Consider the following 19,245-nt stretch of genomic DNA (forward strand, 5'->3'; position numbering starts at 1 on the left):
TCTAATTATTGTGCAACGCTTTGTTTTATATGCTTCTGTAACGAAATAATGTGAATGTTAGCCAGAAGAAAGCTATCTGGATAACTGCTCTTTTGTATAAAGTGAGGCAGACCAACCAATATGGGCATGTGTTATTATTTACATTACATGTCATTTGTTAGACGCTTTTATCCAAAGCGACTTACATACATTCAGTACTGTGGACAATCCCCAAAGGAGCAATTTGGGGTGAAGTGTCTTGCCCAGGGACACAACGACATGCTGACTGCAGTGGGACTCGAACTTGCTACCCCCTGATTCAAAGTCCAGACCTAACTTTTATATAGGCCAGTTGTGAACTTGCATACAGCTGAGGCAGATTGCAGCAGTTATTTTTGCCTGACTGTATATACATGTTTTTGCTTGTAATGTGCTAATATCTACCATATAATTTTCCTGCTGCACTTGAGAAATACCTCAAAAAGCCCCCAGTTGCTGGAGAAGGAACATCTGATCTCCCATGTACATCACACTCTGAAGAATGTAAGTTTTGCCAAACATTTATGGTCTCTGTGTAATCGTTAATATACTACTTTTTGTCATTATTATTATTGTCATTATTATGATAAATAATGAAAACTGAAGCATGAATAACTTATTTGCATGTTTGGATTGCCTGCCTGCAGGTGAAGGAATAACGAGCACAGTATGTGAGTCCACCATTGCAGCCCCCTCAGATCCTGCTGACTGCCCAGGCCCATCTGAGTCCAACATTGCAGTCCCCTCAGATCCTGCTAACTGGCCAGCACTGAGTGATACAGTGAGAAAAGCCATGTGAACATCACATTGAAATCATGGTCTGATACCAGATGGGAGAGTCGGATCAACAGCATAGAGGCTGTAACGGAGCGTCCACACTACAGCTTCAAAAAAAGCTTGGAGCTGGGCGTGTCTGAAGCTTGGGGATTTTATTCAAGCAACGCGACCAACAACCAATCACATGAATCTCCCGCCCCCGACATACAAAGCAAAAACCCCCGGGGATTTTATGGGAGCAATATATATATATATATATTGCTCCCATAAAATCCCCGGGATATATATATATATATATATATATATATATATATATATATATATATATATATATATATATATATATATATATATATATATATATATATATATATATATATTAGTGCTGTCAAAATTATCGCGTTAACGGCGGTAATTAATTTTTTGAATTAATTGCGTTAAAATATTTAACGCATTCAACGCATGTGCAGAATGGCTCGCCCCATAGGTGCCACCAGTGGCAGCGCCAGGGTATGGCTGGGGTAGGCTACAGCCATACCAAGAAATGGCTTAGCCCCACCATGCAAAATGATGTTAAAGGAAGCAAAATAAAGTCTGCCAACTCGCGGAGTAAATTGCACAGACAGCAGTTAGTAAGATTGATTTCAGTAGCCACGGTTTTGAAAACTTTTGTCACGTAGTGATCGTCTTCTCAATAGAACATCTTTGATAACGGCGTGGTGTTGTTGCAGGAAGTCCCGTCGGAGAATACTTTTGCTGTAGTACAGGGGTGCACATAACTGGTACGCAGGTTATGTGCGTAATCTCTCTGAAATGCGTACCGTCACTTGTGTCACAAAGCGCATTTGCGTACCGACGTACTTGTGAAGCTTTTCCAGAAGGCGGTTAGATCACCGGACGACAGAGTCGGTCTCCGTGTGCACAGACAGGGCTGCTGTTAACGTCGGTCCGTACAACGGAATTGTGCCAAAACTACGCCAACCGGCTGCGGAGGGAGACTCCCCCCTTCACTGGAGAACTGCGCTAAAAAGCTGATCACAACGTTCACACTCTGTGGTCACGAAGTACTCCACTAGCCGCCCCCCCCCCTCTGTCGACTTTCCTGAAGTACCCGTTGATAGAAATCAACACGTAATGAATTAAAACCACACAGTTTGATGATTGATAGGTGTGTGGGTTGTCTTTCATTTTAACACGCAGAAAAATGTTATAATAAACATAGATACTGTATGTGAAATGGATATATCCGCCTTCTTTCATTTATCTTTCCATTCCCACAACAATATGCATAAATAAATGGCATATTTTGGACATAGTTCGAATGGTGATTAATCATGATTAATTCATTTTTAAGCTGTGATTAATCTGATTAAAAATGTTAATCGTTTGACAGCCCTAATATATATATATTGCTCCCATAAAATCCCCGGGGGTTTTTGCTTTGTATGTCGACACTGTCTGGCTTCCTGCATAAAGTCAAGTGCTCGGCGCAGTTGACGGCGAAATGTCGCTCCTCTGTTTTCATTGAAACAGCTCCTTATATCCGTTAGCGCAGCTAGCTAGCACCAGATACTAAGAAATCTGTATTCTTTCTAATTATTCATTATTATTTTTCGAATCGCAGGGAAAATATTGCAATGCCGGTGTTTTTCAATATCGTGCAGCCCTAAAAACACAAACCCAGACCAGCTTCAATTCAAACAAACAGCTCAGTCTCCACCAGAGCAAAACTATACTTTTACTATAGTTTTTGACATCAGGGGTAAATGTATATACTATCAGGGCATTGTATATGCCAACTTGGATAGGCGTCTATAGAAACAACACTCCCCACTCTTTCCTCAGTTTATTTTCTGACACTAGAGAATTCAAATACAAAGGCAGCTAAGACTAACCAAAGAGGCAGCGCTGTAAATGTACCAACCAATGCTGTGGTACAAGTACAACAAGTGGCTACATAATGAATGCATCTCCTACACCAGGCAACATCAGCAATGGAGGGGGTTAATATATGCAGCCATGTTACATGCTGCAGTGGCCTACACAAATACAATACAAAAGGCAGTAATTCAATTCAAAACTCTTAATTGAGCCATGATTTGATTCAAGTAATGAGCCAAAACTATATATGTATTCATAAACAGACAAAATACCCCCACAAGGTTTTAAATAAAAAAACAAAAAAAGGCAAAAAGTGATCTTTCTATTAGGCATTCACCAAACACTGAAAGACAAACAGTGTTGTCAAACCGGGGCATTTTCAAAGATAGACTGTCCTCTATATCTATATCAACAAAAAGGATCGTGTCTGAGATTCTTGAATCATGATTTTTCACAAACCATGTGAATCCATTATGAAAAACCCAAAAATGTAATTTTGGTTTACAGTGCCTTTACATGTTGCCTTTATTAGGGAAGTCGTAATAATTTACCCTCACTGGTTATGCTTGATGACCCAGGTATCAGGCAACTACTGATCAAGTATCTCCTCATACCTCTATTTTAAGTGAGTCTGAGATTATTTGCATGTGTTGTTAATATGGAAATAATAACAATATAATCTGCTATATTTGCCTCGAAACCAACATTTGTTGATACTTTTGAACTCATTTATCAAGATCCACCCTAACATCATAGTCATTTAAGTTTTATACAAACTATAGAACAAATCTCCTTGGTCAGCTTGTTCATCAGTTATGATGATGAAGTGCAGTTTCCCTTGTGAGCTTACAGTATTCGTTTATTTTTATTTAGTGCATGCCAACATTTTTAAGCAGAATATGTGCATGTGAGGTGATTGGCAGACGCTGCCATAGCATCATTTTAAATGACCTAGCACAAGGTAACAGGAATACACCCACAAAAGGAAAAACTGCCCACAAACCTCCCATCACTGATAAAAGAGCTTATCTGCATTAAAACTACGGTTCATTTAAGTCACAGTTTTTGACTGACACTGAAGCCAAGCAAGAAGCAGAAGCAATAATAAAAGTGTGTGTGGTGTGAGGTAACACGAAAACGCTTTAGCTAGCACTGCATGCGACTTCAGGTGGGAAGCCCCAGCACTCAGCTCACCAACGATAAGCATAGCTTATAAACCAATATGAAACCAAGCTTATTGTTGTGTTCCTTGAGATAGGAAAGTCAATATCTGGGTCCACACTCCACAAATCAACTGAAAATTGTAGGACATTTTCATAGCAGCATTGAAACATTGAACATGATTCTGTTATCATTTATTGTGTGCACCATCACTTCGGTGAAATTCACCAGGTCACTCACTCATTCTGAGTCGGTGTTCAAATATAGGTGTATTTTTGAAGAACATATTCAATACATTGTACTAGCAAAAAGTGAAAGACATTCACTCTTCTCTTGGGAGGAAGCCAATCAGGGTGTTGACCTCATTAGAGAAAGCCACATTATGTCACACATGCTACTTCAGCAGACCAAGACGATTTTAAGATCTAAAACTGCAGAGTAACATCACAACACACCTAACTACATCTAATCGCTAGCAGGAAATGTGTTGACGATTAAAATGTGACCCCATGAAACGTGGCAAGAATGTCATCACAGTCGAGAGAAGCACTTGCACTGTTATGACACCTCCTAGCCAAGTCATCAACAGACCCATTAATAATTGCACACACAAACACACGAAACAAGCATAATACATGAATTATGCTGCAGCCTCGGGCCAGAGAGCAAAGACACCCTCTTTGTAAATATATCAAAGTTTCATTCAAAATCAAATATTTAGATGTTGTGAACTCTGAAAAGAATTATTCAGCCCCTGCTGTTCTGTCCCATTGGCTGATGAATATTCTCCTTTCTTTGGATTAAGGCAAAACAATAGGCGGGGGTTAGTCCTGCTCTCTGGTGACCATGGCAACAGGTAAAAGCGTAACAAAAGGCCCTTAGGTTTAAGGCAACGCAGGTGTTCTCTTACCCCATGCCCTGCGCTGAAAATCTGCCTCCCCGCCGTCCAGATACCCCTGGGGAGAACAAAAGAGATTACTTTAGTTTCTTAGCTTGACTCACTATTGCCTCAAGAAAGAATGGCTGCTGTACGAGTTAAATAAAAGTTTGTCCAAGGAGGATTATAACCACTTACCGACAGTCCCTCTTCCTCTGCCTCTTCCCCGCCGGCCTCGCTCGGCACCTCTTCCCACTACTCCAGCCTTGTCTCCCTCCAAGCCATTTTCTTGACCACGAACTTCCGAGTTAAGAAAAAGCAGTGTAAGATTTTCATACTACATAAAGATGACAAAATAATTATTTAAACTCAAATGTGTTAAAGCTTAGAGTTAACTGCATAAAAAAGAGGCATGAGGGCGAAGGTGCCCTTAATTCAAAATGAAGATAAATGATAAATCTCTTACTGGTATTATATACCGTGGCACACACTGCCCATCCTTTGGGACCACAGTTTGGGCTAATAAGAGTCTAATTTTGTGCTCCAAATTATATTTGGAGGCAATCAAGATGTGTTTTTGTACTACTTTGATTTGTTTTGAAGTACTTTCATTAAGCTGTAAAAGGGTTTTGTTTTTCAGTAAATTTGTCGCAGCTGTGCAGTCTTTCTAATCCTAACTTCATCAAACAGAAAGAACACACTGCTCCCACAATTTTAGAAGCTACTGTTGAGGCAAAACAAACACTTGCTACTGCTTATTCACTGCAAATACAGGTGATAATAAAAACGTACACTCTCGTCCCCTGCTGGCTCCACGGGCCCTGCGTGGAGCTCCACCGCGACGACGTGCTGCATCCTTCTCTCCTCCTTTCTCCCTGTTCTCTTTCCCTTCCTCTCCGATCTCTGCCTGGCTCGTCTCCTTCTGGCCTGACACCCCTTTCTTCTTCCCCACCATTTCCCAAGAGTCCTTGGAGAAGAAAAAAAACAGTGTTACACTGCTGGACTCATTGACATTGTACTGACTGTTGCCATAACAATCTGACAGCCAAAATATGAAAACTAAAAGAAATGTTTTCATAAACCTACAGGTTCGATGTTGAGTGCTGCCTGGTTGTCAGTATAGTCAGGTCAGCAAGACAACTGGTTATAACATTTGCCTATGGTACTTTTTCTCACCATGAGTATACTACTTCAGAGTTTGGTAGTATTTTAAGAAAAGCACTAAGTGAAAACTAATTCTACAACAATACTGCCAACGTTTTACTCCTTGTCTGTCATTTCTGAGAAAGCAATTTTTGAACTACTTCATTATAAAGTGTCTCCACTGAGCCAGCATCTTAACAATCAAGGTAGCCGACAACCTCTTATCAGGTCTGATTTATGTGCTGGCAAAACACATTTCCTAGTTTGATTTCCCCCTCATGTTCTACTGGTTACACTTATTTCAAAGCTTCTATTACATTTTGTGAGTTTATAAAGTTGTGACATGCTGTACTTATGTTGCAAGGCAAATTCATACATTGAACATTTAAAGAGCTGGCCATGAAAGATTGTTGCTAATCATTTCTATTTCAATTTAACAAGCAGGTTGTTGTGATTTAGCAGTATACTCAAAGCAGCAAGCAAAACTGAGTACACTGTTAATCATTTTAAACAAACTACAACCTATGTGACGTAAAACTAGGAAATCCCTGACCATACCATGCAACACCTTCACTGGAATGGAAGTGAGTAAACTGTGAGTACTCTGGGTTCTTATCTAACCCAGAGTAGCACTGATTTCGCCTTCATACAAAGCCAATACTCACAGTGTCTGGGCTACCCTCCAGCAACACATTAATGGCTCTGTTGACATCCCCGTTGCAGTCGTGCAGTGCGATCATAGACTCATCCTGGTCCTTGCCTGTGATGTCAATCAGCTGCAAAAGAAGAAGGAGCATGATGAGTAACAGAGGCTGGCTCACACTCCTGGTGACTTGATAATAAAAAAGCTCTTATGTAAACAATATGCTTTTTAAAGACATACATAAACAATACAGGGTTATCTACAAAACAGAAAGCCTGCCATCAGCAGAGATTTAGCATCTTGGTCACTTCAGTAGCTTCAACACAAAGTTCATTTTCCCTAAAGACTGTGGCTCAATGCGATCTTTCAATACATGTATTGGGGGAAATCCTAATAGTTTTTCCTTTAACACATATAATAGAAGAAGAAATGGGAGGGATGAAACCCTCTTTAATGGTCACACATGCAGAGCACACAGCAGTGACATTTGTTCTCTGCATTTAACCCATCCTAGTACAAGGAGTCTATTACTAGGAGCAGTAAACTAGATGAAATGGATCAACAACATGTGCTTTGTCACTTCATAACCGAGATTGCATTTTAAATAATATATATATATATATATATATATATATATATATATTAGGGCTGTCAAACGATTACAATTTTTAATCAGATTAATCACAGCTTAAAAATTAATTAATCATGATTAATCACCATTCGAACTATGTCCAAAATATGCCATTTATTTATGTATATTGTTGTGGGAATGGAAAGATAAATGAAAGAAGGCGGATATATCCATTTCACATACAGTATCTATGTTTATTATAAAAAATGTCTGCATGTCAAAATGAAAGACAACCCACACACCTATCAAACCGTGGGGTCTTAATTCATTACGTGTTGATTTCTATCAACGGGGGGGTACTTCAGGAAAGTCGACGACGACGACGACGACGGGGGGGGCGGCTAGTGGAGTACTTCGTGACCACAGAGTGTGAACGTTGTGATCAGCTGTTTTAGCGCAGTTCTCCAGTGAAGGGGGGAGTCTCCCTCCGCAGCCGGTTGGTGTAGTTTTGGCACAATTCCGTTGTACGGACCGACGTTAACAGCAGCCCTGTCTGTGCACACGGAGACCGACTCTGTCGTCCGGTGATCTAACCGCCTTCTGGAAAAGCTTCACAAGTACGTCGGTACGCAAATGCGCTTTGTGACACAAGTGACGGTACGCATTTCAGAGAGATTACGCACATAACCTGCGTACCAGTTATGTGCACCCCTGTACTACAGCAAAAGTATTCTCCGTCGGGACTTCCTGCAACAACACCACGCCGTTATCAAAGATGTTCTATTGAGAAGACGATCACTACGTGACAAAAGTTTTCAAAACCGTGGCTACTGAAATCAATCTTACTAACTGCTGTCTGTGCAATTTACTCCGCGCGAGTTGGCAGACTTTATTTTGCTTCCTTTAACATCATTTTGCATGGTGGGGCTAAGCTATTTCTTGGTATGGCTGTAGCCTACCCCAGCCATACCCTGGCGCTGCCACTGGTGGCACCGTATGGGGCGGGCCATTCTGCACATGCGTTAAATGCGTTAAATATTTTAACGCAATTAATTCAAAAAATTAATTACCGCCGTTAACGCGATAATTTTGACAGCACTAATATATATATATATATATATATATATATCCAGGGCTGCACATAACTGGTGCGCTGGTGCACATGCGCACCTCCGCCAAAAAAAGAGCACCGGGTCATTTGAAACAACCGCATTTGCGTACCAACATTGAGAGAGGGAGAGAGGGAGAGCGAGAAGGGAGAAGAGAAAAGAGAAAATAGATGAGAGAGAGAGAGAGAGAGAGAGAGAGAGAGAGAGAGAGAGAGAGAGAGAGAGAGAGAGAGAGAGAGAGAAAGAAGATATTTGCGAGTTGCATATGAACCATGATATGAACTCAGGGCCGGCCCGTAGCACTGGCTAGATGTTCGCCTAGGGCGCCAGATCTGGGGAGTCGCTGCGCTGGCAGTTCTGGGAGGAAAAAAAACATTTTGACCGTTGGGGCTCATCCTAATTTTCGGCCTTGATGTAACGATATTCATAATTAAGTAAATGTAACACCCTTTTCACCCCGGTTACACGTTTCATTTGCCCTGTACGATGGGCGCTGTAAGTGATGAAAATGGGGGATGTTGGCTTATCTGGCGCCCGCAGCCAAAATGCGAGTGAGCGAGGGAGAGAGGGAGGGTGCACCGGTACCAGCGCTGTTGTTATTAGAATCTGGTGCCGTGCTAGCTGCTCTAACGGATATAAGAAGAAGATGTTTCTACAATAATGTGGAGGAAGAGTCCTCTCCAGTCAGACTGAGAGGCTGATAAGTTAACTACAGCTCACTGAGGTAAAGGACTCTTAGTCTAAGTTCAAACGGTTTGGTCACAATTTATGTAAACACATATTTCCAAGGCACTCCTTTATAATTATTAGGGATGCACCGAATATTCGGCCACCGAAAATTATCGGCCGAAAATGGTTAAAAAGGCCCTTTCGGCTTTCGGCCGAAAGTGTTTTAGCACCGAAAAAATCTCACCGAATGTCAGAACAGGCTTACGTTGGTAACCTAACGTGTTGTTGTGATGACGTAATAAAGACGCGGCGACCATGCTCGCGGCTGGCTCACAGGGGGGGGGGGGAACATTGACCTTTGTCATCGAGATTGCCCTGAGCCTTTAACAAATCGTATTAAATAATCTGATGACAGACTGTAAACAGAATAGCTGAAATTTTAACAAACTAAGTAACTCAGTTACCTCTAATCATTAACCCATGTTTGTATAATGTAGTTACCTCCGTGTGTTGCTGCTAGCATACAAACACCTGACGTGGAAACGTTACTCGTGGATGGGGCTACAGAGCTGCTAGAAAGACGGTCGAACCCGGTACATTCCTCCGTCTGGATGTGGAGCACTTTTGCTAAATGTTTAGACAAATTGCTCGTGCTTACATGCTAAACTCTTATTGCACTTATGGTAACAAGTATTCTCCACATCGAGACGGGTAAAGTTTAACCACACCTCGGAGCGCGTTCTCTCCGCCATCTCCGCAGTGTGCTCCGCTGCATGTAGCAGCTGCGTGTGTGTAAACTGCCCCGACCCCTCGCACACAGACGGGGGAGAGAGAGCTCGTCTGATCGAAAATACATCATAGACGCATTTGTTGTCTTTGCATATTAGAAACGAGTTGGCGACACTAAGACTGCGATATAATGTTTTTAGCAATAATACATGACATATATAAATGTACTGTATGCATTCAAAAGTGCTGAATAAATGTTTTATGGACCCATAATAGTGATTATTATTTAAGTTAAGTTTTGCCATAATCATGTCTATTTCCATAATCAGGTAGCTGAACAACATTGGTAAAAAATGTATACATTATATATATATATTTCTATTAATCATTTTCGGCCTTTCGGCATTCGGCTTTCGGCCAACTGTTTCCTATTTTCGGTATCGGCCAAGAATTTCCCATTCGGTGCACCCCTAATAATTATTGGGATAAACAGGTTTGAAATCATTCCAATGTATACTATAGGACAGTAACCAAAAATATCCTTTAAAACTGGAGATAAAAAAAAATGCATAAATAAATGTTAAGGTAAAATAAGATATGAATGAACAACACAAATATAATAAGTTCCATTCATTTGTTATTGGCTATGGTAGGTTATTGGTTATGTTCACATACTTATTTGATTACATCCACTTGTCTAAGATGACAACAGAGACTTTCGACCCAAAACCAGCAGCTAATCGCAGACTCAACCAGAGAGAAAGTAGTAGGCCTACATCATCAGCTACCATGTCTGACAGAGAGGAAGACGGTGAGGAGAACAGTCAGGAGGGTAGTGATGACAGCTTGTAGGATTACTGGTCGTGCTAATGTTGTCTTGTGTTCACCTCTGCATGTGTGTTCTGTGTTCACCTCTGCATGTGTGTTCAGTGCCGTGTGTCTGGCAAATAAAGTCAAGACCCCCTCAAAAGTTACGGTTTATTTCATTTTAAGGATGAGCACCAAGCAACATCTCCAGGTGCTCCTTTGAGAACCAGGGCAAAAAAGTTATGTGCACCCCTGGTTATATCTATCTATCAGGGATGCAAACAGAGGTATGGTAAAAAAAGAGAGAACTATTCGAAGCAGAAAAATAACAGCGTAATATACCATCTGACAAAGGCCTGTGCTATAATGCTTCAATTAACTGGCTTTTCGTTATAATATACTCAGATCAATAGGAGACAGATGTTAAGTTATAAATCAAGGGTTTTTATTATTATTTACAGCAGGGGTGGGGAACCTTTTGCCTTTCAATTTTTACAACATCCTCCGAGGGCCGTACAAATTATTGAACTCAACCTCTGCTTAAAAAAAACTAAAATCAGAGCCCATTCATTTGGCCTTTCTTTCATGCTGTGCAAAGAAAAAGCAACCTCTTAATCCAGATATCTTAACATGACTCGCGTATGCATGCACGGTTGTGGCATGACCACCAAAACAGAAAGATATGGACACAAGATGTGTCCAAATGTATTTAGTATCCTATCCATGTGGACATCATTTAAGTGGGGGGGGACCTCACATCCTCTAGGGGGGTCCGGGGGGATGCTCCCCCGGGAAGATTTGTTTTAAATGTTGAAGTTAAAAGCATCAATCTGGTGCACTTTGAGAGCAACATGAAGAGATCTATGGATACATCTCTCAACATCCATATGAAACAGAACTGTAAGCAGATTTTTATTTATGGATATTTTACATATCACTCCTTTTAAACTGTATTCTTGTTATTTTTAACAACTTTTTTGTTACTGTCATATAGTATTTTATACCTGTTTTTCATTTAGTCTCTTATTTTTTAACTTATATTAACTATAATGATCATATCAAGGACAAGGTGTGCCTTAACCTCACTGAGCTGAGGTTATTTGAGCCTCTCAGGAGAGAGCTCTCTCCCACCTGGTTGTAGAAAAAGCTCTTTAAATTCGTTAGCATAGCTAGCTAACCAAATGCTAATAACAACAGATCGCCACTGGGCTTACAACTAAAGACACAGCCACGCAAACACTGTGGCATGTGTACGGCTCCTTATGGGTACTGCAATAACTGAAGTGCTGGAGCGGGGTTCCGGTGCTCTCCGTCAGCACTACACCACGTGATGACACATTACGCTCGTGTTCAAGGAACCTGTCCTTGGCCAGGAAAAACAGGCACTCGCTTGTTTAATTACTTTGCGGTCTACATTTCTTAAATATTTTTTGAAGTGAGAAGTTGTCCGTCAGTCCGTGAGTCGGACCCCCCCCCAAAACGAAAACTCTTTGGTTCTCCACAAATCACCCAAATTAGCGGGAGGCGCCGAAAAGCGAATAATTTGCATGCATATACAAAACACACAAATAATATTTACAGCTTAATGTAATTCACTGAATGCTTTATCACTCACTATGTGCCTGATGACATCTAGAAGACCAAACCAATTGCATGTATAATATAAAAGAAAAAAAAATACACGCAATGCAATAAAGAATAGTTGTACGGAAATATATTCCAGCGTTAATCAGATAGTGCTACTAAGCCATTTTCAAAAGGGAGCAAGAACCAAAAAAGCTGAAGAAGAACAAAAGGATGTGCATCAGCTCACCTGTTTGACCTTCTCTTCAAAGTCTGCATCATTGTGGTCTGAAGTCACCTGGGCCAGTCGGATCTGCTCTGCAGTAGCCTGTTCCAAGGGTAGTGAAACATCCAATATTTGAAACAAGCATAAGCACAACATTTTATTTATATCATTGTAAAAGCAGAAAGGACAAACCCATATAGCAATTTATAAAATCCATAATTGCAACAACAAAAAATGTCCTCGTCAAACATTAAGCACCACTGGTTACTAGAGGCCTTGTTAAGAGTTAGACCAGTGGTTCTCAACTGGTGGGTCACGACCCGGACCCGTTTCGAGTGGGTCGCAGATGTGTGAGTGAAGGAAAACTTTTTTTTTTCTGTTAGTACCAGAGACCATAAACAGTTTCGAAAACTTCTGTCACGTGGTGTTTTTCGAGTCTTCTGGCCAATCAGAATCAAGATAGTTGCCGGAAGTCCCCACAAAGAATAACTTTGCGGTAGAACTATTCTTTATACATCCATGGGTACAACTTCAGATAACAATGAACACATAATGAAATATGACCCCCGGTTTGATGATTGACAGGTCACAGAACAATGGGAGCCATCTACCCTTACCCACAATTTAAAGCAGCAAGTTCAGCTGTCAAAACAAAGTGAAAAACAGACAATGGCATAAAATATTATTAATATGTCGGTTAGTGATAGATTTATTTTCTTCTCAAAGTGTACCAGAATGCGTAGTTTATATGTTAGTATTTCTATAAATCTCCTGGGGGAGAATCCCCCCAGACGCCCCTTCTGGGGTTGGGTTTTCAGCATGTGGGCCTATTTATGTTATACAGTTCAGCTTTGATTCCATCATCTCATTAACCTTTTTTAAAGCATACTTTAGTTCTGTGAAGGGATATATGCACTGTACTTCACTTTAATTAATATCGTATGCTGAAAAGCATATATATATATTACAGCACGATTTTTTGTTGAATAGATTTGAGTGGTTCCAAATATTGGGTCGCGATTTATTGACAAAGGAAAAATGTGGGTCCCGAGGCCTGACCAGTTGAGAACCACTGAGTTAGACTCTTCAACCCTTATGTGAGAAGTAGCAGTATAATCCACATCATGTTGTGAATCCTGCACGCTTTACCAAGGTGCCAACCATTGCCTAAACCAAACGGAGTACATCTAGTAGGTGAGAAGTATTCTGCCACCAACAATCTTCTGTTGTGTGTTGCATGTGTGAAAAGGAAACTACATACAATGAGCAGACCTGATTCTACAGATAATGTCTATTTAAAACTTGACAAAAGATGATGTAATAGGGATGCAAGCGGCTTCCTTCTGCACAGCCTCATAGAGTGCATATTATGTTGAGCTATACATTTGGAATTCAAAGTTATATTGACTAACACTGTTCCTATTGTTGTTGTCTCTACTTCTGACAGGTGGAAAAGGTGGGCTTACCTGAGGCCTTTGCTTGTGCTGTGTCTGACTCTGTGTCTGGCCCTGTGTCTGATCCCAGCTGCCCCGGGCTCGGTTCCCGCCCATGGACGTCATCATTTACAGTATATACAAATAACAGTATTTACAAAGGAATAACACCTGAGGAGAGATGGATGAGAAAGGCATTACAAGACTGTAACTTTGACCTATTGATACCATGATGTAAATGTGTGGTACACATGAATAGTACTTCCTCAAACTGCATAGTGGCTTAATGCCTAGTGGGGGAAGCTAGCAGCAGTGTCAAGAAGACAGCATCAGTCTTGTTCCCATATACGCCTGGAAAACGTTGACAATGGGTGTTTTTCAGCCCCTTTCTAAGTCACTGTTTAAAACCAAAGCTAGCAACGGGTTTAACCCAGGATGAAAGAGTGACATGGTACACGGCTGCACAAAAGACTCACAACTGCATAACGTTAACCAAGTTATTTACATCTTCAGAGCATTATGCAACACTTTATAAAAATATCCGAGGTGGTGTTTCACCAACCTATATTATGAAACAACAGTGCATTTTCGCAAAAACATGATATATAGAACACATTGTTTTGAAGAGTAAATTACAAAGTAATGATTATTACACGTTATGTTAGTTACTCGATTAACCTAGCTATCGACAGTGACTGCTTAATCTTTCACAAGTTACGTAAACCCTATTTGGACTAGCCCACAAACAAGCCTAAAGCCAGGGCCTGTCCAACATATCCCATTCTACTAGCCAGCCACATGGCCAAAATGCTAGCCAACTAGCTAACATTAATACTTGAGGGAAAAGCATCTAGCTTTTAAGTCCTGATGGGCTTCCGCTTCTCACGGCTTCACCTCATGGCGACAACGAGGCTAGCTATAACATCAGTCAGCTAACCAGCTAACTGAGTGCCCATAACTGGCTACAAACCGCTGAGTGGTTAGCGTTAGCTACCTTAGCTTGACAGCCAACAAGTTAAATAGCTTATCTGCTAACGTTACTACCGAGAAGTAAGGCTTCCATATTCACCCAAACCAAAAACGCCCATGCCACTCCATTGGCACTAGTTGTCTGCTAACAAATGTTAGCTATGCTAAATTAATTTACTAACGACGTTTCGCCCAGCTAGGCAACGTTAGCATGTTAGCTGGGTTAGCAAAGCTTCACAAACTGCTGCACCACTCTTTAATATCCAGCCCCAGTTTATATTTGATGGCCGGGCTCTTCAAATAGAAAGCACCGAGGATAAAGGTAGGCCTGCAGGCCCCTAAAATGAAAATAAATAACAGGCGATACTGACCAGAAACCCGGCTCAATATTAGACACTGCTACACAACCGACCGACAAGTCTCGTTGTCGACCTTCCAGTCGGATTTAGGACAGGATATATTTCCTGAACCCCAAGTTGATACAACTAAGTTGACAAAAATATAGCGAACCGTCTCGCTCACACAATAAGCGAGAGACTGAATTTACCTGTTTCTTTTCCACTCTGACACCACTGAGCGCTGCGTCACGTGGTTTACATTGCGCTTCAAGGAAACTGGACCCATCACATGTGATCACAAACTAACATTTAGCAAACTGAGGGATGCTGCATGTGAGGGATTGCATTTATGTAATACGAAAAAGTGCATAACATGTATGCATTCATTGAAAAATATGAGTAAAAAACTCAGGACAGCACAAAACAGATACAAAGAGTGAATATAGTAGATACAATCAAGCACATAAACATAGAAGCAAAATACAGGTTATATAGACAATACCGTCCATATACATTTAAAACAAATCTTAATTCATGAATAGTGTAAAAGGAATGTGCAATTGTGCTGTCTGTGCAGCATTAAATACCCTCATTTAGGTAGCGACCATTTAACCTGTTAAGCCCCAAAGGCCCCTTCGGCGGGTCTTTTTTTCTTCACGACACTGTGTCTCAGGCATGGTCTCAGGCAAGTCACCAATTCACGAGTCCAAGTCACTCTCGAGTCACCACTCTTCGAGTCCGAGTCCAAGTCTGAGTCACCCAAGGAGTGTCCGAGTCGTGTCCGAGTCATCATCAGTGTTGTGCTAGTTACTGAAAACCAGTAACTAGTTACCATTACTAGTTACTTCATTGCAAGTAAAGACTAGTTACTTAACCCAAAAGTAATGTGTTACTGTGAAAAGTAACGTTTTAGTTACTTGAAAAAAGGGCTCCCATTAATGCCCTTATAGCCTTCATTTCAGTACTGTTATTGCATTGGAGAATAATACAATCTGTTGATCAACTTGACATGCATTATATGCAATCTGGATTGCATCGATATTAGCTGGATTTCCATTTTTGTATATTCTTTCTCCAGGTAGTTGGAAAAAGTTTTCCGTCCCATATGCCGCCCGGACATGGTATCATGCTAACTAGCTACCTAAAAGCGGGTGACTCCACTGTAGCAATAGCCTGCATGACTGCGGTCAAGCCAGCCTCCACTTGGGAAAACACAGTCAAGCCAGCCCGCACGTGATATTGGGGTGCGCGAATATTAGAAGCATTACGGTAAAATCCCAGCGCTTACTCGGTCAATAACAAAAGCACCTATAAAAACAAACCAAACATATTAAATTAAGAAATATGTACTATATAATGTGATCAATAATTATTTAAAACAAACTACGTATAACTACCACGAGTAAATGTAAAATGTAAGGAGTTTCAAAATAAAAGTCCTTTGAAATCTCATATTGAAATCTCATATATGAGCTATCAGCCCTGTGTTTAGATAAGAATAAAACGAAATCTCTCCCTGATCCAAGACTCATCTCACTGCAGGGTGATAGAAGGACACCCCATCTACTCACCCAGAAAAAATCAGGACATTCTGATGTGGAGTTTCACAATAAAATACCTTTGAAATCCCATATATGAGCTATCAGCCCTGTGTTTAGATAAGAATAAAACGAAATCTCTCCCTGATCCAAGACAAGACTCATCTCACTGCAGGGTGATAGAAGGACACCCCATCTACTCACCCAGAAAAAATCAGGACATTCTGATGTGGAGTTTCAAAATAAAAGACCTTTGAAATCCCATATATGAGCTATCAGCCCTGTGTTTAGATAAGAATAAAACGAAATCTCTCCCTGATCCAAGACTCATCTCACTGCAGGGTGATAGAAGGACACCCCATCTACTCACCCAGAAAAAATCAGGACATTCTGATGTGGAGTTTCACAATAAAATACCTTTGAAATCCCATATATGAGCTATCAGCCCTGTGTTTAGATAAGAATAAAACGAAATCTCTCCCTGATCCAAGACTCGTCTCACTGCAGGGTGATAGAAGGACACCCCATCTACTCACCCAGAAAAAATCAGGACATTCTGATGTTGAGTTTCAAAATAAAAGACCTTTGAAATCCCATATATGAGCTATCAGCCCTGTGTTTAGATAAGAATAAAACGAAATCTCTCCCTGATCCAAGACTCATCTTACTGCAGGGTGATAGAAGGACACCCCATCTACTCACCCAGAAAAAATGAGGACATTCTGATGTGCAGTTTCAAAATAAAAGACCTTTGAAATCCCATATATGAGCTATCAGCCCTGTGTTTAGATAAGAATAAAACGAAATCTCTCCCTGATCCAAGACTCATCTCACTACAGGGTGATAGAAGGACACCCCATCTACTCACCCAGAAAAAATCAGGACATTCTGATGTGGAGTTTCAAAATAAAAGACCTTTGAAATCCCATATATGAGCTATCAGCCCTGTGTTTAGATAAGAATAAAACGAAATCTCTCCCTGATCCAAGACTCATCTCACTGCAGGGTGATAGAAAGACACCCCATCTACTCACCCAGAAAAAATCAGGACATTCTGATGTGGAGTTTCAAAATAAAAGACCTTTGAAATCCCATATATGAGCTATCAGCCCTGTGTTTAGATAAGAATAAAACGAAATCTCTCCCTGATCCAAGACTCATCTCACTGCAGGGTGATAGAAGGACACCCCATCTACTCACTCAGGAAAAATCAGGACATTCTGATGTGGAGTTTCAAAATAAAAGACCTTTGAAATCCCATATATGAGCTATCAGCCCTGTGTTTAGATAAGAATAAAACAAAATCTCTCCCTGATCCAAGACTCATCTCACTGCAGGGTGATAGAAGGACACCCCATATACTCACCCAGAAAAAATCAGGACATTCTGATGTGGAGTTTCAAAATAAAAGACCTTTGAAATCCCATATATGAGCTATCAGCCCTGTGTTTAGATAAGAATAAAACGAAATCTCTCCCTGATCCAAGACTCATCTCACTACAGGGTGATAGAAGGACACCCCATCTACTCACCCAGAAAAAATCAGGACATTCTGATGTGGAGTTTCAAAATAAAAGACCTTTGAAATCCCATATATGAGCTATCAGCCCTGTGTTTAGTAAGAATAAAACGAAACCTCTCCCTGATCCAAGACTCATCTCACTGCAGGGTGATAGAAGGACACCCCATCTACTCACCCAGAAAAAATCAGGACATTCTGATGTGGAGTTTCAAAATAAAAGACCTTTGAAATCCCATATATGAGCTATCAGCCCTGTGTTTAGATAAGAATAAAACGAAATCTCTCCCTGATCCAAGACTCATCTCACTGCAGGGTGATAGAAGGACACCCCATCTACTCACCCAGAAAAAATCAGGACATTCTGATATATAGTTTCAAAATAAAATGGTAAGGTAGGACCCAAACACAGTGATAAAACAAGGGAGGCAGATATTGAGGACAAAATTGATTCAAAATTCAGGATAATAAAAGAAAAAAAATAGCTATCTAAAAGGCACAATGCAAGGCAAAATAGGCAATGAAGAAGGCTTAACAATTCATTTGATGTATACAGTTGTACTTAAGTGTTTTGTATCAAAGAAACATAGATTTGTTGCAAGTGTATTTAAGAATAGGAAGTGAACATATCATGTCAGTGCCCCTACAAATATATCTAATGGTATAGGACATAAGGCGGAGTGGCTTAGGAAAAACAGTCTATGCTTGGCATCCATTAATATTAATTTTATGTTAGTTTCAGCTCATGGAAGATAGTGCATTCTAGGAACTGGAGAGACTCCACACCCACTTTTTTCAAAAATTCAAAGGCTTTATTTATTTGTCATGTGTACATAACTATAAAAAGAAAAACCTTTCTGAAGCAATAACCCTCTACAACTCTTCATCCCTGGCAGAGCAGATAACTCCCAGCACCAAACTTAGTTTGATCCATCTGCTACATACTTACATCGTGCATGCAGTGCATAATTTTGAGAATTTCAAATGTATTCTTGTCTGTTCTATAGTGTGCAATTAGATGTAGATACTTAAATTGTACAGTGAATATGGATACTATTGCTTTAACCTTTATTTCTCTTCTATTTTACTCTATATTTGTTCAAATAAAATAAAATAAATTCAAGTTCTATTTATATAGCACATTTTTAAAAGGATTTTTGGTCGAGCCAAAGAGCTGTACATACAGTAAAAATACTTTAGAATAAAGACACTTAACAAAAAATACAACAGCACAGTTTATACAGAATGTCAGTATGAGAAAAAGACACCCTTTG

General features: G+C 40.3%; 1 protein-coding gene across 1 annotated transcript in view; it reads right to left on the reverse strand.

Annotated features, from left to right (window-relative positions):
• The window catches only part of ubap2l (ubiquitin associated protein 2-like), a 50,699-nt gene extending 35,478 nt beyond the window's left edge, over nt 1–15,221 (reverse strand). Inside the window, 7 exon segments of the mRNA XM_034210304.1 lie at nt 4,748–4,793; nt 4,913–5,014; nt 5,507–5,681; nt 6,523–6,633; nt 12,199–12,276; nt 13,641–13,778; nt 15,124–15,221. Of these exon segments, the coding sequence (XP_034066195.1) occupies nt 4,748–4,793; nt 4,913–5,014; nt 5,507–5,681; nt 6,523–6,633; nt 12,199–12,276; nt 13,641–13,736 (608 nt within the window). The 5' untranslated portion in view covers nt 13,737–13,778; nt 15,124–15,221.
• Between the last annotated feature and the right edge of the window lie 4,024 nt (nt 15,222–19,245).

The sequence above is a fragment of the Gymnodraco acuticeps genome, unplaced genomic scaffold (genome assembly GCF_902827175.1).
Source record: "Gymnodraco acuticeps unplaced genomic scaffold, fGymAcu1.1, whole genome shotgun sequence".
Lineage (NCBI taxonomy): Eukaryota > Metazoa > Chordata > Actinopteri > Perciformes > Bathydraconidae > Gymnodraco > Gymnodraco acuticeps.